General features: G+C 41.1%; 1 protein-coding gene across 1 annotated transcript in view; it reads left to right on the top strand.

Moving 5' to 3' along the window:
- The window catches only part of slc25a21 (solute carrier family 25 member 21), a 92,444-nt gene that overhangs the window by 59,173 nt on the left and 11,869 nt on the right, over positions 1-21,402 (top strand). The window contains exons 3-4 of the mRNA XM_062440055.1: positions 4,443-4,491; positions 16,212-16,295. Of these exons, the coding sequence (XP_062296039.1) occupies positions 4,443-4,491; positions 16,212-16,295 (133 nt within the window). The remainder of the gene's footprint in view (positions 1-4,442; positions 4,492-16,211; positions 16,296-21,402) is intronic.

The following is a 21,402-nucleotide window of genomic DNA, read 5'->3' as shown; positions in this document are numbered from 1 at the left end:
GAGCATGATGCACTGGGGCACGGTGGAGTGAGGAGCTGCCTCTCAGTGGTGTTGAGGAAATTACATATTTTGTGTCCTAAGGCCTTTATGCAAAAACATATGACGTGTCACCATCAAACCCGAATCAAAACATGTTGTAATGGAACGTTAAACAACCGTCAAAAATTTCCTGCTTGAGTGGAAAATAATTCAGCTCTATAAAATATCGCCAATTAATTGCTCCACTAAGAATAACCACGAGATCAGCATGGAGCGCACTGTTGGGTTACGTCTTTTGTATATCTGTCATCAGTTTACACACAACGCCCTCTTCTGACGTTTTTAAAAAAAAATTTATGTAGTTTGATTGACAGAACATACCTCAGCATTGTTCCCTCTTGACTCTTTCTTTGTTTTTTGCTAGCGTAGAAAAACTGTTTTTACTAGTGTTGCTATTTTCAGCTCGAAAAACAGAGCACAGAAGACAATTGATATCAAAAGGCATTTTGGGACATACAGGAAGTCACTAACCTAAAGTAGTCGTAACTAAACACCAAAAACAACATCATAATGCCCCATCACTAAAGTGCTCATAAATTGCTTTAATTATTACAATGGTTAAAGGTAAATTATTCACAATTCTCAGATAGTGTAAGTTTCAGTTTATAGATAGGTGAAGATAGGAATCTATATTTGATTTATTGTTTTTTAGAATATATCTTGGACTCAATTAATTATCCTTACTGGTAAGCCTTCTATTTTAGCAACATAAACAGATATAAGTCTGTATGCAGCATGTCATACAAAGGTCAGTTTAGGATTATAGTTGTACACACACACTTTAGTTTTTAAATGCCTACAGCTTGTCTATTCATCTGCCATCAGCTGTTCTTCAGGTGTCTGGTCTGCAGTGGCGGTAGACAGACGCTCAAGTAAACACAACCTGGCTTTGCATTCATGCTTGTCATCACTCAATTCTTCTGCAACTGCCGTCTTGGATATACAGCACGCAGCCATAAAGACTCGGGTTCATAGTGCATCATGCTGACCGCCCTTTAACACGCTGAACTAATCACTGAATCTGAATTTCACAGTGGGGCTGGCCTGCTAATTAGTAAAGAGTGTTAACTAATGTTACCTTTCTAAGTTAATGAAGCATTTGGAAACCTGTATTCTTTAGAGTTCCTGTAATATGAGGTTTACGATGAGGCCCAAAGTAGTTTGCAGTATGCAGATGTGCACAGTCGCTCTGGTCACTGGCACGGACAAAGAGCAACGCTCTCGTTTTGGGTTGTTATTTAAGAGATTTCATGTTTTTTATTTTATTTAGTTGGTGATAGAAATGCTAACTTAACTTCTGTGATAATCAGCAACAGTCCAGTTTAGTTTAAATGCAACTCCACAAACACACTGGAGAGTTTTCTGCTGCTGTTGTTGATTCTAGTCCTCCCTCTATATCTGCAGTATTGTATTTGGATTCCTCTCCAGACCCTCCCATTTTATACCTTTTCCAGACTGCAACTGTGAGAAACACCTACTTTACCCATATAAAGAAGATTTAGTACCCCTTAGCTTTAGTACAAGTAATAATTTATGACAGACTCATACACCGTATTCACATTATAGCAGGAAGCAGCTTTTGTGCGCCTCCTGCCTGTGTTGTAACAGTCCTGCGTTGATGTCTGTGGTGCAGGGTTGTTCCTAAAGCAGCCACGTTTGGTCAATTAATCAATTTAATAAGAAAGTTAATTGGCAGCTATTATGATTGTCAAAAAATCATCAGTCATTTTGTATTTGAGTATTTGAAGTTTTTCGGTGTCATTCATGATATTAAACTAAATGTCTTCTGAGGTCATGTTGATCGGGGACAAAAGACATTGATGCCACCGTCTGAAAGTTTGAGAACTTTCTTACTGTTTTCTGACACTTATAAACAAAACAATTGTGAAAATGAATCAATAATGCAAATAATCATAAGTTGCAGCCCTAGTTGTGCCTGAAGTTAAAAATTGTTGACCTTTGACCTGACCTAAGCTAACTTTTTGAGAACCAACGACTAAAGGCTACTACTACTAGGCGATTGAAGATAGAGAGCGAATTAGTAACTGATCACATCTGGGCTTTCGATTCAACTTCAAGTTTTTTGCTTATTGCTACTTGCCAATGCGTTAGCCCTCGTAGACTTTCCAGATGCAGTAAAGCAGAACATGCAACGTTTAAGTTTTGTGTGTAAGATATTCTTGATTTGGATCATTTTTGTTCTTTAGTAGTAGTGCAGTTTTGTAGTGCACTTTTTGGGTGGGATTGCAGAAACTCTTCTTTTCCCAGGCTCTGCTCTTCCACCACTAGATTACCTGTTAGGACATGTTCGGTCACTTCCAGCATCTTTGTGTTTGCACAGGCTGATGGAGCAGGCAGGCAGGTTTGGTTTCATCACGTAATCTGATTACCCGATGAAAGATCTGATGTGCTTCATCTTCACTGCACTCCTATTAATAGCGAGGCCTGAAAATGATTTGTCCAATGCAGTTGTTTTCAATGCAGTATCATTAACAACCATAGTCAGGTCAACTGAGCCGTGACAGATGGAATTTTGTTTGACTCTTACCCGCCAGTAGCTTAGTTCAATAGTTCTTCGTTCTCCCATTGGTAAATTAAGATGCATGCAACTGTAGAAAAAGTCATTTTTTCTGTGGTATTTCACTTGATAATTACTTCCCTGGAAAAACCCCAGAAGACACTCTTTTATAGACAATATGTTTAATTGAGCAAATTAGAACGAGCCCATATTGCACAGCAGCTGTGTACACACACAGTGGAATCTGTAGGGGAAGCCCTCGGAGCACCAGTAAAGGGATGCAGTGAGAATCGTGAGTTTAAAAAATAAAAACCTGATTGAGTCAGAAAGCCTCCGTGCCAAAGCAGTGGCTTTTCAACACAGATGCACATAGTTAGCGTGTGTGTGAAACCTCAGAGTCCCTCACTGATCACTCAGCTGCATTGATTCTCCAGCTGCTGGCATGTTACTGATGTACTGGGTTTACATGGATGATATGGTTGGTGGCTTCAGCCCTGCAAAATGTAGAGTATGTATTACAGTCACTCACAAGGATTTTTGGAAAGAAGCCTCATTGGACCACTTGTCCAGACATATGTTCTGGCAAAGATGGCACAAAGCTCACAACACTAAGAATTACTGAGGTAGTTGGCATTCCCATTAGGCAGAGTGTTAATCAGAGCGATGATAAGGTTCCTTGAAAGGGTTTGCTGGCAATGGCTGTCTGTCTAAAACAACTGGTAGCAACAAGAAGACTTTAGCTTTATATAAGCCTTTAAACTGAATGGAAAGAAAAAGATGGCATATATCTAGTGACTTTTGCCCTGGTTAGCAGTCAGTCGACCTTTTTAACAAATTATTCTAAGGTGAACTGTGACACCAGACGTACAAGATCAGATTTATGGTGCTATCTGATCCTCCAGGGCTTTAACTGATTCAGGTTCACATCGGGTGCAAAATTTCCTGCTAAACAGCAACAGTGTAATGAGCACAGTGATAAAAGATAAGAAGAAAGGAAAGGGCATTTCGGAGCAGACTAATGAGCCTCGTGAGCTATTATGGATTCATTCCTTGATTAGATGTTTGAATAATCCTTCAATAATTAAAATTAATGTCAAATAATTTCTGAAACATTTTAATATTTCTTGTTTTGTCCGAACTAGAGTCAAAACCTCAGATGTATTCAATTTACAGTGATATAAACCAGAGAAAAGCAGCAAAATGCTCACATGTGAGAAGCTGGAACCAGTGTCTGTTTAGCATTTTTGCTTAAGAAGAGACTGAAAATAATTACTTTATTTTCTATTTTGTGTTGGTCAATTTAAAATGGAATTATGGTTAATGCAACGGGAGTACTGCAGTAGGTACCTATGGCGTTACATTGTGATTTTTAATGTCAGTTTTTACTTGTTTAAGGTACCACTGCAACACCATGATACACAATGATGTATCTTACAGGATCAGGCAACACTGCTTTAATTAGATTCCCCATGGCAACTATTTTACTTAACTTTATTATACAAAGCAATGTACTTACATTTCGCCTTGTCTCTTACTACTCTTAGTTACATACTTAACATGTTTCCGTTTATGCATTCATTGTAATAAAAAGCAGCGATTGTGGTGAGCAGAAAGTCTGTCTTCAACTTCTTTAAAGCTATCTTTACTACCAACAGTATGTATGAATGTCTAAATATTCACCGACACCAGTGTAGCCACTTTGTCCTTGACTACAAATGAGGCTCTCGTTTAATTAAAGTTGTTGCTTCGAAACATGTGCTTTAACATCAGTTATTGATAGACACAAACATCCCCTAGAATTTCCCTGAAAACTGAGAACATGCATTCACCTAAATCTCTGTTATTAAAGTTACTTACCCTGACCATTTTTTTTTTTACATTTTAGGTTTGGTGGAGATCTGCTTGATGCATCCTCTTGATGTGGTGAAGACAAGGTAAGCCACCCGTTCAACCTTAAAACGTGTTGGTGTAAGCTACTTTAAAACAGAAAGCAATTTTTCAGTTCACATCTGCCTCAAATCCTCCTCGTGTGGGTACTTGGGTTTGTGTAGTGAACTCCCGAGCATACCAGGTCTTTTTTTTTTTTTTCCCAGCTCAGCTCAGCGGGCCTGGCCAGCTTGGCAATCATTCTCCACACAAGCTGGCACCAATGCCAAGAGCCTTAGACATTTTGTGGAAAATTAAATGCATCATTTACCCATTCATTCCCCACACAATGTTAATGTTAGATGTTTTATGTTTTCAAATTTTTTTACCTTATTACTTAATTTAATCATATCCTTTTATTCGTCCTGCGGTTCTAGAAAACGAAGGGGACTTAGAGAATAAATCAGATGCCGCTAAAAGCTTTCGCTGTGTTTCATGGGGTATTTTCCCTCACCATCTTCTGTTTGTGTGTTACGCAAGAGTGGTAGCAGTCTTGAGCTGCAAGCGTGATCAGGAGCCTCACACCACAGTGTCTCAGCCTGCCATAAACAGGTCGTGGGCTACTACTAAAGCTTTATAGTCTTTCACAGGCCCAGCCAAGACCTCTGGCTTAGCTCTTGGCCCCCCTGCCCCATTCACTACTTGTCAGTAAATTGTACTGCTTTTTCTGTCATTTACGGCAGCAGTTTCTTGGTAAATAAATTGCTCGGCGTGCCTTTTAAAAAAAGTGAGATGGTTGCACTTTGAAGGCAACGCCACCAGAACACAGAGGAGGAAACGCAGGGATAAAAGCTAAGGGTGAGCGGTGTTGTATTAGTTGATATTTGATACTTTGAAGGCACACAGTGTGATTTATGGTCACGTGTAGAAGGTATGGGGGTTTATTACAGGTAAGTCTTGAGCCCTGCCTGTCCGTCCTCACACGGGGTCAGGGTTAAAAGTGCACTCACTATTTTCTTTGTAATGCTCTTCCTTAAAAAGTGGTAAAAAGCTGCTCTAAAACTGGACAGGTTTATCTGTTTGTTTTCTGTTTGTGTCGCCATGTGTTTATGTTGATTCTGGCATTCTGTTGCTGAAAAATGGGCTTTGTAAATTGATTCCTTTTGGTCCTTAGCTCAGTGTTTTTTTCTTTAAGAAAGTGCATGAAACAAATAAAATGTTTTTATTATTTTTATTTTTTATTGGACATTTTTTTAACTATTGGAGGCTGCTCGTTACTCAAAATGACACACACAGAAAACACTCGATATTGAGACATTCGTGTATACTGTACATGCATGTTCACACACTTAACATCCACACATGAATTCATAAACCAAGCATACATACCAGCTAATTGGGACACTGAGGGAGCTGAAATCTATTAGCAGGAACCTTGGAGCCGAGAGTCAGACACAGACACACCTCCACTGCGTCTCTCTTTTTCTTTCCCTTTCCCTCTCTCTCTCTCTCTCTCTCAGGCATGGCTCTTATTAGGCACCGGCTCCTGCTTTAATGTCCACCGGTCCAAATTGATCGGCAACTGGAGTAAATTTACTTTTTTCCACCAACGCAGAATCAAAGGGATTTTTTTTTTCTTTCTACCCTTTTTCTCTTTTTTCTTTCCTTTTTTTTTCTTTTGAGGAGGTAAACTTGCCAAAATGTGTACTTGCCCGGGAGCTGATATTTACCTATTTTCCAAATGAGGGTTTATCTTTCTCTTTCTATGAAAGGATGGTGAATTGCAGATTTTGGATTAGCTGCAGCAGTCGGTGTAGAAACACTCAAGTAGCCAAATACTGCAACTATGAATCAAAAGAATGTCAGGCCGGTTTGGGAGCTTTTTCCTTTAAACAAATACTGATTCATCTTCTAAGATGACAGGTTTGGCAGATAAATTAAGTGCTGTGTTCCAGAGATATTTAAAAAATGGTGATGCATAACTGGAAACATGATTGGTGGCACACAATTTGGACTACTCATGACTTATTTTTAAAGTGGAGTAGGAAAGCAATTCCATTATGACAAAATTATTATCTCAGATAATCAGTTAGATACTGATTAGTACAATCAGTACTCTTTTATATAAAGATAGATAGCATTTTAAAAATATTTGAATAGCCCACACTGGAAATTGCTTTTAGATATGAGCTCTAAAAGTGAAAGTCCCACTTCAAATGTGTCCTTTTGCCTTTGTTGTTTCACTTTTACTCCCCGTTGTGTGCTCACTGACCAGTCAAGCCATGACCCCTGTTACTCACCTTTGCTAACAAGTACATCTATCTTACATCTGAGGGTCTCCTGCAGAGCACATTCTCCATCAGTGTGACTAACAACCTCTTTCATCGCTGTTTAAACGTGCATACACTAATATTGGCCTTTTTGACTGAAATAAATGGATGTATTGCATATCTTGGTGCAACAAACCAGCTGGTATAGAGGTCAGTGTCTTGCCCAGAAATTCCTTGACTGAACAAATTGCTGCTGCAGAATTGGTGTCAGTTTAATTTGAACCTTTCACTTTTCAGCTAAAGAGTATTACTAATAGTAAGACTTCAACTAACGATTACTTTCATTATCTGTTCATCTGTAGGTTATTTTGTTTTAGTCTGGGTTTTTTTATTTCAGAAATTAATGACATATACCCATTCCAAACGTCCTCAACCCAAAATGTACAGATCATACATACAGTGATACAAAATTGAGAAAAACAAACCCTCATTTTGATGATTAGAATGAGCAAATTTTTTGTTGATCTTTGTCCTCCATTGGTTTGTCAATTATAGTGTTTTACTACTGACCACAAAGCCACATTTCTACTTACTACCTGGATCATGAAGACCTTATTACATAATGTTTGTGTTATTTAAAGTTTAGTTATTGTATTAGGAATGTACACTCATTGTGGTACAGACCAGCATGACCTCCAATACAAGTTATCAGGATGGATGATGGCAAGATAGCCAAAGCTGTTCGGAGAGTAAAGCAAGGTATGTTATAGAAGAGTTGTGCAACATGAACTATTGAAGGATTGTTACACACATAATCTGTAGATGAGACAGAGCTGATCAACATTCTTCGTTGATTTTAATACAGGGAAATCAAAAAAGTGAATCCAGAGATGTGACATTCTTCTCTTTGTGAGTCACTCTGGATAATAATCAGCCCAAAATGTAAATGTAGCATACTTCACACAAAGTAAACAGTTAATTGCCCCTGACCCTGGTCCCCCCTCCAGAAATGTGGGGGTGAAGATGAAGGGTGCGGTGCGGGGAGGGAGGTGAGTCGTCAGTTTAGCATAGAAAGACAGTGGGACTGGAGTTACAGCTTTTCATTAACCTGGAAACCACCTAGTTACATGGTTCATGGGCTGGTCTCAGCTCACTTGGAGGTAACAAAGGGTGTCGGGCGGCACTTTCTGCAGGGGGCTGTGCGCTCGGGGCACCCCATCTGACTCTGATCAGGTTCCCCCTCTCATTAGAGAGTAGCACGAAGCCCGGATTTCCCTTCATGTTGAGATCCTGTTACATGGAGCTCCACCCTTATATACATGCATGCGCATTGCGCAAACATACTCAACTGCTCCTCTGAAAGCAACTTCCCATCACCCCCTTAACTTCCGCTGTGGGGACTGAAGCCACACCTTCCTCATGTCTGTGTCTGCCTGAGCAATACTTCTCCTGTCACCAGGAACTTCCTGCAGTTTCCACAGTGTGCGCATGATCTGATGTGTTTGCCATAATGAGCTCCAAACATGTATTTTGTGCAATAACTCTTGACTGAGCCACTCTCCTCCGCCCCTTTTCTCCCTCTGCTCCCAGACTTTCTCTCTTGCTGTTCGTGCATTTCGTGCAGTCCATTCTTATTGCTTCCCCTCTTCTCACTTCTTGCTTGTAGTTTTTTTCCCCCTTTCAGATGAAGATTCTTCATCCAGCTTTGTGGCTCCTCCCTGCTGACATGCCACTGCTGACTTCTTGTTTGAACTCTTTTTACATTCTGTCCTCTGTGGTTTTTGATTTTCAGCAGCCGTCTCACTTACTTCTGCTGAATCAGCCACTACTTCTGTTAATATAAACCTTATTATATAATATCAACATCATGTGGAATGCATTGTTTAAACTTCATTCATTACTTATGAATTTGTAGTCTGTCGAGCGATTATGCAATATTTTGTTTTAAATCCCTGTTGTACATGTGTTTTAGAAGATTTGTATTGAATTATGCAGTTCTGTAAATTGTGTTGTATGACATGGCTGTCAGAGTCATTGCAAACCTCGAAGCTTGCCAGGAGCCTGTTTCAAGCCTGATTGGAAAAACCTGGTACTAGCCCTTGCTCCCGGCAGTATCCATGGCAACACAACCTCCATTTGGTCACAGCACGCATGAAAGTGTGTCCCGCTTGGGGGGCTTGAAAGTGATCTTTGATGAGGGCTTTGACAGATGACGTCCAGTCTTTTTGGGGGACGTGTGACAGCGCAAAGGATGGCCCAAAGGCTTCACCCCCCTCCTCCCACCTCCACCTATGTTTGCCCCCAACTGCTTGGTGAACCCCAGTGCACTTATGGAGGAATCCCTGACACAACCCTCAAACAGCAGGGCACAAAGCAGCAGCAGCCTGATAGCTGATCTTGCCTTGTAAAGAAGCAGGCAGGTCAGCGGTCGTCAATCCAGCTTCTAATCCCCCTGGCGCTGTTAGACTGAAGGGCAAGACTTTATTCACAGTGTAAACTTAAACACATGCCGCGTGCATGGAGGATCGCCTCAGTGTTCGGGCATGAGCGAGTTTTAAGTCCAGTGCAAAAGGTAGAGCATGTCTTTTCATGAGCACAGCGGAGCAGCATATTTGGCAGAATTAAATATGATGCCTTTGCATTCCAGTCATGCTCTTTGGGATGATGCCTTCTGTGTGAATGCTGTTCTTGAGTTTTCGCCTATGTGTAATCTGCCCTCTTACCTGGTCTCTATTGTGAAGAGGAGCTCACCTGTTGGCAGGCACCCAAAAGTTGAGCCTCCCAGATCATCATCTCCTTATACATCAAGAAATCAATCTCTAGGATTGTTGTGATTTTTTATTTTGGTCTATTTTGTACACATATATTTTTTAATGTCTGTTCATCTCCTTCCTCAGTTATTACTTATCCCAATCAATGGTCTTAGGATAAGAGGGTGACAGACTGTAAAGCCCTTGGAGGCAAATTTAGGATTTTGGGCAATAAAGATACATTTACCTGACCTGACTGTATTTATCACCAAATTTTTTGTCTTTAGTTCACCTGAAGATCCCCATCATTAAGTCCCAAAAGAGATCACAAGCTGACAGAAATCAGGGTCATCTCCCTGAACTGTCCCTTTCTTCTGTCTGATATCTTTGATTTATTTTTTAATAAAACATAATCAAATAAATAGTTTCCCTGTATGCTCTAGACAACATCATAAAGAAGTACGTCATATTCTGACATGATACTTTGGCAATAATATTTCTGGAATATTGTGAAATATGGGATCTTAAAATGGGACACCCTGGTGGTCCCAGCAGTATATGGTGCATATGGTGCAACGTCCATTTCTTGTCACCCTTTACTGCCAAATATGTAATAAAGTCAAAATGCCAGAAACACAATCTTTAAGAACCCAACCCATTATTTTTAATGCTGTGACAGATGTTGCTGCAGTTGCCGCTCACAGATGTTAGAGATACAACCAACAGTCACCAATGGATTATAAAATTAGAGATTTAAGCAATAGATATAGGTACACATAAACAGCAGATGTGCATGTCAGTGTGTGTCGTATTGGAGCACCTGTAATCATTATCAGTGAAGGGGGTTCACATTCCAGTACACTAATTACAGAGTGGAGGCATTGTGTGCTTTGATTTCACTAGACCCTGACTGTGCTGCAACCACAGTGCTGCCCCCCTGCTGCCCCATCCCTCTTTTTTTTTTCAGACTCAAAATGCATGTCTGTACATCCTTTGTCCCGCCTCCTTAACCCCTTTTCAAATTTTGTTCAGAAGCTTTTTGCACTTTTGAGTCACATGTAAAGGCACTTTCAAACTGTCCAAAAATTATAGTTGCTTTGGCACTGCTACTTGAACAGTAGAAGAACAAGTTGTAATGGATCCAGAGGTCAGTTTCTTCACATAGTGCCAAAAGCACAGCCACAATTCTCTTCCAGCTGTGATAAACTGCAATTGAGGTCTTAAACAGACAAGTTAGTGCCCAGCATGGTCCCTGCACCAAACCATACACCATCTCCTGTGTGGTGGCTGTGTCTGCAATGTCCGCAGCAATTAATGTTAACATATTTCATCAAAGTCTCAGAGTTGAAGAGAATGTTTATGTGTTAAAACTTTTACAAGGGATGCATATCTCCATATTAAAGCAAGTTTCTTGCCGTATACTCTTACTTCCTACTTCATCTTTAAAGATTATCTAGCTGCTTGTGTGTTTCTGAAGGGAGCAGAAGAGAAAGTGATTGGCTCCAGGGTATCAGAGACCAATGAATCAATCATCATCAAAGCACCGCAAGCAATCATCACACCTGCAGATCTTGATGTTTCAAACGTTGACATGCACACACCAGAAGTGCAAAGACCAGCACGAGAGCTTACTGTACTCTTCCTCCATAATTCGTTAACATCTGCCTCAAAGTCTGATGTCCACTGCCTGTGTATTTCAGCCATGTTTTGAGACATTTACATCATTGAGACAACCGAAGGTCTGCATGACTGACTGGATCCGTAATGCTCCATGTCACTCATGGGAGTGCGCTGCACTTAAAAATAACTGGGTCAGGTACAGAATCTGGTTGGCGCCCAGTAAAAGTGGCTATTATCTGAACTGGCCTTAAGTCGTCATGCCTTAGTTCTGACTCAGTAATACCAGTTGAGCACGGTATGATAGTGTTTGACTAAGATGTATATGCCAGATAAATGTTGAAAGGAAAGCTAAATGAAGAAAGAAGACAGAAGAAGATAAAATAGGTGGTAGTCTTTCACTCGGATCCCTCTTTATCCACAGTTTTGGGTGATGGCTCCTCCACATCTGGCTGATCAACCTGCCTCCACAAAAGAATATTTTATGGTTCTGGTCTTAGATAAGTGAGACCAAACACCTAAGCCTATTAGTTAAAAATGTTTAAATAAGGGAGCTGAAAAGAAACATTTTTACAGCAACAATAGCAGCCTCCGTAAAATCTAAAACAGTTAGCATCTGTGGCGTGCTTGTTGGCGTCTGCCGCAGAGTTCTGTGTCATGGCCTCTCCGAGACGAGACAAGACGGTGCGGTGTAGCAATAGTGACTCTCAGGTTTCTCTCTGGAGGCACACAGGGCAGTTGTCTTCTGTCTGGAACACACAGTGTTATAGCCAGTGGTTACCTGCTGTCAGGGGAGTCTCCAAAATCCTGCAGCATTTTCTCATATACAAAAGTGGTAGTTACTGTCGCTTGCTCTAATACTTTATCGCCAGGTTATTTTGACCTAGCATATCTGGCTTGCCGTCATCTTTCTTTGTTTATTTTTTTGTCTGTATAATCCAGGCTTGAACTCTTATATTGAAATTGTGAATCACGTCTGCAGAATAAATATCTTCATAATGTTCTTGTGGAGAAGTATTTTTTGCTGTTAAATCATGCCATAATTAAAATTATTGCTCCAACATTAGCACCATAATTTCAGTTAACAGCATTTGGCAGAGGTTAAGAGACCCCAGCTTAAACACCCAAGAAATCCTTTCTGTTACGCAACCACTTAGTGGAAACGTCAGTAAGACTACTCACTTTTTCCACCTATCTGCTCCACTTGAGCATTAGTGGCTTTCTAAATTTGCTACAGTCTCCTCTAACATATAGAGTGATCCGTCAGTCAACCAGAAGTTTTGCAATGCTCAAAACATCTGAGTTTCAGTATTGGCCTGGCCTCGCCGCAGCTGTCCCCGTGCTGTTTTATGCACCTCTCTCCCTGCTCTTCCATGGTAACACAGACTGATCTCAGGTCACAGGGGTCACAGTATATGAGCAGACATCTGGACCAGCAAACTGGTCCCAACATCACTATGGGGAACAAGAAGAGTCAGTTTTATCGGTTTCAGAAAGAATCTGGAGGGACAGAAGGATGTTGTAGCCCTTTAACAGTCAGAGTAACTTTTTCTCCCTTATCCACGCTGCAGCCAACTCATAACCAGGACCGTCCCAGGTCCAGTAGGTTTGTGGTGCTGGTGAAATCCAACCTGGCCTGGTTCAGATCAAGCGTTGACAGCCTGCCGTGTCACAAGCGCCAAAGGTTTATCACTTCCCCTCTGCTTCCATCTTGCATCTTCTTCCCGTCGTCTTTATTTTCCTATTCTGCTCTCCAACGGTCTGTCTTTATTGGCCTCCAACTGCCATGCTCAAACACTTTTTTTCCTTTTAACAGTTTGTCAAAGATTCAGTCTATCGGTATAAGTTAGCCTCGCTCCTCACATGTTTTTTTTTTCTTTTAATCAAGTGTCATACTCTTTGTTTTATGCTCTTTTTATTAGTCAGTGAATCAGTTTTTACTCAGAAGGAGTGAGTCAGCACTGTTGTCAACAACAATGAGTTGTCAAAACAAGTTATTGGATCAGAGGGACAATTTTAGCTTTGGTTACACTCTTCTACTTTAAGGCATGATTGGATGGCTAAAGTCATTATTGGCTGTCTGTGCCATGTTGGATCATTTAGGTTGGAAAAGTGCTCTTAACCTCATGTACCAATGCAATGGACTTTTACCATCTTTATGATCCTGCTCATTAAAATTAACTGTCTGGCTGTAAAAAATAGATTTCCCCTTTATGTTGCCTTCTGGATTGTCTTATGCACTTCAGATCTAACATGAGAAATTGCCCAACTTTTATACCCTCCCCCTGGTGATTCAGTTCTTCGTTTTCTTCAATCATATATTTTGTCTCTCTCTTTTTTTTGTCAAAGCACTTGGCATTCTACAAGTGAAGGCATGAGTAGATCAAGGCTCTCGGTGTAGCAACCAGTCAAAATACACAGCAACGCACATAAATCATAACATTCATACCCGCAGAAATTGCACAATTTGAAATATTACAGTATAATAGATAGCGAAAGTATACCACCTGTTGTAGAGAAGGTCATTATTTCTCTATATAGAGGTGCTAATTTATATGTTGAACTGTCTGAATTGTTGTTAAATGATTTGATAACTGCTTTAGTAGACCCTAAATTATAAAAGTGAGTAAGTCATCAAAATTGCCATGCACTGAGGGAATACCTCTCATTTAATGGGGCATATTTTTAACAGATCCCCTAAAAAGAACAGCCTGCCCTTTTCAAAGTAGGCCCATCAAGCCTCCGCCTTTTGATCAATCCAATAACCCCCCTACCCCTTCCCATAGGCATTTTTTAACACCATCATTAATGAGCCTCACCTCAACATCTCGTCTTCTCTGAGGTGACAGCCTGTCTTGTTGGACCCCGGTTCGAGCCCATTACCACCCGGGTCTGGGAGCGGACACAGCCTTGTAAGGACCTCAAACACCGTTCTCCTGTCCATAAAAATACAAAGAATGGGGCTCTAGCCTGCAATTCCGCCCTCGTTTACCTTTTTGACTCCTTTGTGGACGCCTAGGATTTGTACTTTTATAGGCGGTGGAGGTCAGGTGGATGAGGTCTTCAAGATTATTTACCCCAGAGTGCTTGTCTCGCTCACAGAAGCACCAACCTGCCCTCGCCTTCACCCTTACCTGGGCAACTCTGGGCCTGTAAAGCACAAACATGGGGGGAAAGTGGGGTGTGGGGAAGGAGGGGGGACTCTTCATGAACTCACAGATCTCATCACCTCTTGAGTATGCTGTATCTCCGGTAGCTTTTGCTGATGATTGAAGGAGATGCTCCAAGCAGTGTGTTTTAAAGAAGCCCCAGGGTTTTCTTGGGTCTTCTGTCTGCAGAGTTTACGATCCGCATGGCTGACTTCAAGGCCAAGTGGATCTGCCAGAGCCATGGAGGCTGTTTTGTGCTCTTCTTTAGCCAACAAGTATATCTCCTTATTCACCAAGGTCTTATGAAAAGAAACTAGAGCTTTTTGTCTGTATAAACCCTCTAAAACAGGACATTTAACCTAAACTGACTGAAGTTTTAAGTCCTAGTTTTCCACTGGTGGTTTCTGTGAAAAGTGCAGCTTCCTTGCCAGGGGCCTGACGGTTCCCCTGCTGCCACAAGTTCTTCTGGTCCTCCCTATTATCTCCCTCTCCCTGGGCCTTGCTGTTTGGTCCCTGGCTTTTATGGCAGGGTAGGAGAGGGCCATGAGGAAATGAGGTGACCCCGGGGTCATGAGTGGAGTCAGGGGGCTGGAACCGGACCACGGCCCTGCCAACCCCACTCTCTCAGGGCCGGTTCGGGTCGAGGAAGGCAGAGCAAAGGAGACAGGGGGAGACTGGGGACAGGGTTCCTTCCATCCTTGACCCCAGCATCATATGCCTTTAATTAAGCCCGATTTGAATTTGTTTACAAGCCCCAGTAGTCTTAAATCTTCCGGGTCTTTGCCCCCCCCTCCCTCCACACCCCTCATTCCACCATCCCCTCATACCTTGAGTCCTTCTTTTCTTCTTCTCTTTAATATGGTGTCAGACATCTATTTATTGTGCTGTTTTAACTGGTTTTCAGGAACGTGTTACAAGCTATTTGGGAATCCACCAAATAGGATTTGAGGGACACCCCTCTAAGATGTTAATCTGTTAGCGATATGAAAGGCCGCTCACCCCACTAAACTCCCCCTCCACTGGAACCTGGGGGCTCTTTATGGCCCCATCAGGCACCCGCATGGACGACTTACTGCTGACCTTATGACCTGGCAGTTGAAGCCATATGAGTTGGGAATCTTTCTCTTGTCCCATTCCCTCCTGCTCTCCTCACTTCTGCCTCTGTTTCTACCCTCCAAATCCCTGATGTGCTTTTCTATTTGCAAGAAGTATTTAAATTCTTCAATCTAGAAATGGGCATTAATTTGTTGTGTTTCTCTAATCACTCGATCAGCTTATTGAATGTATAATTTCTGTAATTTCTTAGCATGTTTTTGTTGGAGTTAAGGATCTATGTCAAAGCCATATGGCAGTATATAATGAGATCTGTTCTTATCGTCTCAATGCCTGAAACTCTTCACCTCTAACAGGCACCATTTATTCATTCTTTCGCCCCCAACTGGTCTCTCATGTAAAAGATTTACACACAGCTCTCCAGCCTTTATTAGGGTGGTACCAGCGTGTTTGCTATACAACAAAAAGTCCTTCGACTGGCTCCATCATATTAAAAATTTACACGTAACTGAAGAGCTGTTACACTACGCTTACTAGCATGTTAGTAGCCGAAAAGCTTGCTGCAAATGGCCTGGTCATGGGGAGTTGGGTGGCTAATTGGATCGGTTGGGTTAAATAAATGTTTGAGTTCTCCCCTGCGCTGGGGGGACCTGGTGGCAGGAGCCTCTCATCTTGGCTGAGGAGGGGGAAAAAAAGACAGATGAAAGGGAGAGGCGAGGAAAATAAGGAGGGAAATGAGCTCATTTATGATAAAGATCAAATTTGTTCAAAGTGTATTTAACACACAGGTGTCACAACATAATTTGCACGTTTTCCTTCTGTAAGGAAAGACAGAAGACCAAAAGATTATCAAGTAACAACATTGACATATCTATAATAATGATTATAATAATGCCTAACTCAGAAACTAATGTGATTCAGGCCTTAATGAGAACTTTTTTAATTGCAGGTTCCAGATCCAAAGTGGAACCAGTGACCCCACCAACTACAAGAGCCTCGGTGACTGCTTCCGAACAATCTTCCGCAGAGAGGGGTAGGTTATCCACGACAGGCGTTACCAACTAAAGTGAAAAGATAATGTTTTGAATTAGGCTTGCAGTTTCGTCAGAAACATTTCACCAATGACATCAGATTTTTTCTTGTGTAGAGGGAAGGAACATTTTGTCCTTTTTCACATTGTTAAGTGAATTTAATAATGAGTAATGATTCGATGTGATTCAAAATACTTAAAGGATATCACTGTTTTTTTTCCTATATTTTTCTGATTGTCAATAAATCTTATGTGCAGAGCCAACAATGAACTGATCCTGTTTACAAGAATTGGGTGTGTATCCAAGGCCAGTTATAACGTGCTCCTCCAATGTGTCCAGAAACTATTACTATCAGATTTTGAACACACACACTGTATACTGTTTAATTGGATGAGTTCAACTTTGGCTGTTATCATTAGATTTGTTGACAATAAGAAAAATGTAGAAAATTGCCAGCCCTGTCCTTTAATTTGTCTCTCAATCTGCAATGTGAGACAAGTTTGCACACAAATTCATACAAATGTATTCACATGCATAAAATCTAATCTAATAAAATCTAAAAATACAAAATATGGTAATCTAAAGAAAATGTTGAAATACCCAAGAGTTCATGGTCAGTCCAAAGCGGGCCAACAGTGACCAACACCACAAAGACACATAAAGTCCGAAAGTGGATTTATAAATGGAGTATTGTGCACTACACTGTAAATGAATACAAAGCTATATCATCTACGTCATAAGATGATGTAGCTTTTATATTAAGATATTTCATGCATTTATATCACCACAAGTAATCCCACAGTCACAGTGACAGTATATAAGGGGGGAAAAGTATGTAGTCAACAGTATTACAAGTGACATTCATAATTTATTCAAATGTAACTAAAACGCCGGGTGGTCTATTGGCCGGAAAGCTGAAAGTGTTGCAGGTTGGATCACTTAAAAACAGCTGATGTCTCTGTCAGCAGCCGTGTGTCCTCATAAGGTATCCTGCAGCAAGACACTGAACATAGCATATCACTCGCTGTAACTGGATAAGAGTGAAGCTGTTGGTGCTTTAAAACCTAAATGTAAAACTTTCACAACTAGCTAAAGAGAGTCATCCTGCCACGCTCCCTCCTCCTCTGCCTGCCTTGTGACAGGTCTGTGAGACAGTGCAGGCATAGGAGAAAGTGGTTGCCACTCGGTCTGTTTACGGCGAGACGACAGCTTTACAGCGGATATAAAGTTGATCTGCTGCGAGGTGTGAGCAAGCACGTGGTGAGAGGCCCGCTAGTGACAGTTGGAAATCCTCCATTGGCTTCAGTTCAACTGACATAGTTTATCATGCTACAGTAGCCGTGCCACCTTCACCTCACAAACACCAACAGTGTGAAATTTAATGCCTTTGTGTCTACATGCGTTTTGGGTGTGTCCTTTTGGGAGTAGAATGAATTTCCAAAGAACACTCTTAACAAAATAAAATGGCTGCCAAGTTACACACTATCTGTGTCATCAACTGAGAGCTATTGGGCTGTGGACTTGTACAACAGAGCCGTGGTATGTATCTGAGAGTCCCCACAGATGGAAGATCCACTTTCATGTCAATCAATTATCACTAACAGTATATTTTTGCTGAGGCTGTAATCACTCCCCAGTAGCACATCGTGGATTACCTCCAGGCCAAACCACTTAGTTATAATTTATACAAATAGTGTTAGGCCCCACTGTTGTAGAATTATTATTAAAAATAAACATCTCCCGTCAGCTCATGGCAGGGCCAAGCTAACACCAGGCCTCACTCCCTCTCTCTGAGGCAGTGAAGGAGAAAACCTGAGCTCTTAGTTTGAGTGCGCTGATTAAACTGAAGAAATACATAGAAATGTGAGACACCATCTTTTAGAGACTTTGAAGCCTAGACACAATAGCTAGACCTTTACATTTCCCATTTTTGTACAGCAGCAACATACATTTTTGTTTTCTGTGTATATTATTTATGTTTAAAACTGGTAAAAATGAACATCGCCAAAATTTGGATGCTATTAAATCTGGAAAATATAGCATGAAATTTTGTTGCTCTGCTCACAAGTGTGTGACAGTGTGAACTAGGCTCACCAACACTTGGTTGTGTATTACCTAACAAGCCACGCTCCTTTTTCTGTTGCATGTGGGTGCAGCAGCATGAGCATGTGTTAAGTGTTTCCGTCTGGAGGCAAACAAAAAGACTCTATTCTCCAGCATTCTTTACCAGTGTGGTATCCAGAGACTGGGTCGGGACCCAAAGCACGGCCACAGGAATATTAAAAAGGTCCATGCATTACAGCAGAGAGCGTTGGCCTGCGTACAGTAGATCAATGACTAATGCCTGGAGCTAAGACTGCAGGGCTTGTGGGGGAGAAGGGGGGTGGTTGACTCCAGCTGGGACCACCCATGCAAAAAATATATACATCATGGAAGTGTGCAGAAGTGCAGATAAGCGTGTCCACCAAATGACATATGTGTTGCTACAGGGGAACAGGCAGGGTTGGTATGAAGCAGCTATCAGATTAATGGTATGTCATTCTTAAAAATTCAGAAAGATGAGCTTGTGGGTTTTCACTTTTCACTTGATTTAGAAATATAATGAGGTATTTTAAGGTATCATAATACACAAAACGTCCATGTGTATTCCATTTAATTCACTTAATGTGTGATAGGTGTGGATTTGGACTGTAGGTCCATATTGTTAGAGCAGGAAAGAAGGTCCTCTAGCATAATCTGTTTTTAGTAACCCACCTGCAAATACCCCGTCACCAAGGAAATAACAGCATTTAATCATACGTTTTATGTTCCTCTCACTTTGGAAGTGAATTAGTAATAATAATTACTACCTCATGATAGTATGCAGGATATACCAACACATGTTATTATGGATTCTATGTTGCATAAAGTAGTAAAATGTGTTGTGTGTGCTTTCATCTTGTGAATCTGGCTCGCTGTTAATTATACTGTTAGTGACAATGTCAAGGTTACAGTAGACACTGGGAAAGTGAAAATATTTGCAGATGAAGCATGCCTGTTGTTTACATGTTGCTAAGTTCCCTGGGGCAGCTCATATTTCCCATGGATTTCCTTATACCAGTGCCGTGAAAATTAATGGTATACAACAGAGTCAGCCACAGCCAAAGACTGTGCTGGAGAGTTTTTCCGATAAATACATGCATTTAAACATCTATAATGTGAGGAAACAATAAAATGTAGCTCATTGCTATTATTGGCCATTTTATTTAATTAGTCTTGTCTGTATAGTTCCGTCAGCGCTTTTTTAACAGCCTCCTCTCCAGATGGATAGAGGCTGTTAAAAAAGGAAAGGTTTATGAAAATGAAAGACAAATCATACACACAAGCACATACAAACACACACCTACTACACACACACTTATCCAGCCGCCCCCACCACCACCATCACCAGCAGCATCCTTTGCTCTGCATCAGGAGGCTATTTGCTTAGGAAAGCCAAAAAGGGACTTAGTGTGTACTTTACATTGGAAATCAAATTAGGATTCAAATGATGGCCACTCACTAGAGGCCATATTTGTTCTGTAACAAATTTCACTCCTCCTTCATCACCTGGTGGCTCCCCAGCCCGACCACACCCGGGAAATCAGTGGCCACCATTTGCATGGACAAAGAGAGCCGAGGGAAGGGCCTTCCGTCCGACTGAAATAACTTGTTTACACAAACAATACAAGGGTTTAACTTTTTACTTGTAAGAGGGATTTTCCTGCTACATAATCCCTCACTCCAGCATTATGATTGCTCTATTACCCAGAGACAGTAGCACCTTTGTAACTTCATGTGTTGATGAAATATTTCAGCCCTGTCACCTGATGACAAGTGTTTTGATAAATAGCCGTGGATCACTGCAGGTTTTGGGAGGCGTTCTTGCTGCTGTGGATTCAGTGTAAGTTTAATGGCCTGCCCTTCTCTGATAATATCCAGTGAAAATGTGTGCTGGCAGCATCAATATTTACACTTGGAGCCAATCAACCAAGATCATCTCTGTTGACTTGTAGACAATGTTGCCAAAACAGAGCTGGTGCCACTGTTCACAGGATACAGTCGGTCACGCCATGCTGTCCTCTTTGTCCACATACCTGTGTTCAATATCAATATGCACTCCCTTATACTCTCTCTCTCTCTCTCTCTCTCTCTCTCTCTCTCATCTCTCTCTCTCTCTCTCTCTCTCTCTCTCTCTCTCTCTCTCTCTCTCTCTCTCTCTCTCTCTCTCTCTCTCTCTCTCTCTCTCTCTCTCTCTCTCTCTCTCTCTCTCTCTCTCTCTCTCTCTCTCTCTCTCTCTCTCTCTCTCTCTCTCTTTGCCACAGTTTCAACATTTTAAATATGTCTATGTCTTACTCACAAGATTAATATCAATGCCTTGATACATAAAATAATATATGCTTATCCTAGGATGGCCTGTACACAGATATATTCACATACACAACACTTAAATGTACATTCACACATTCACTTCAGGTATTATCACAATCATTCATCTTGACACATAACAGACCCACCCCTCCTCCCTTAACCCTACTATCAGCCTATCTCTTAGACCTTTATTCTACATTAATAAAAGTATATACAAGACTGCAATCACCCAGTAGGCTACTGACGAGGACTGAGGAACAGGGATAAAAACACAATGAACACAACACAATCCAATGAACCAACTGGCAATCAAAAACAAAAACAAAAAAATCTTAATACTCTTAATACTTTTTGACTTCCCTACCTGTCTGTGGCTCGCAGTCCCCCAACACATTAGTCCCTTCTGAACAAATAAGTCTTTAAAAAGCAGATCGCAAATATTTGCTTCCACCATTTAAAAAAAAAACAAACATAATTTCCTGGGAAGTGTTTTTAGCAAACTTAACTGAAACTGGAGTAAATGGTGCGTTTGTTGAGGACCTTTTTCAGTTGCAGATTTGGTGTGCTTGTAAGCATTTACAGCACTAGGGTGGTGTATGTGAGATTAACTCAAATGTATTATTGTATATGTTCATTTATAGGTGCACGTTATTCAATACTGACATTTTAATGACGATGTAAATGTGCTGGGTTTATCTCAGCAGCTAATTTGCAACCGTA

The sequence above is a fragment of the Scomber scombrus genome, chromosome 19 (genome assembly GCF_963691925.1).
Source record: "Scomber scombrus chromosome 19, fScoSco1.1, whole genome shotgun sequence".
In the NCBI taxonomy this organism is placed as follows: Eukaryota; Metazoa; Chordata; class Actinopteri; order Scombriformes; family Scombridae; genus Scomber; species Scomber scombrus.
Note: the sequence above shows the minus strand (reverse complement) of the source record. Positions and strands in the feature narration are given on the sequence as shown.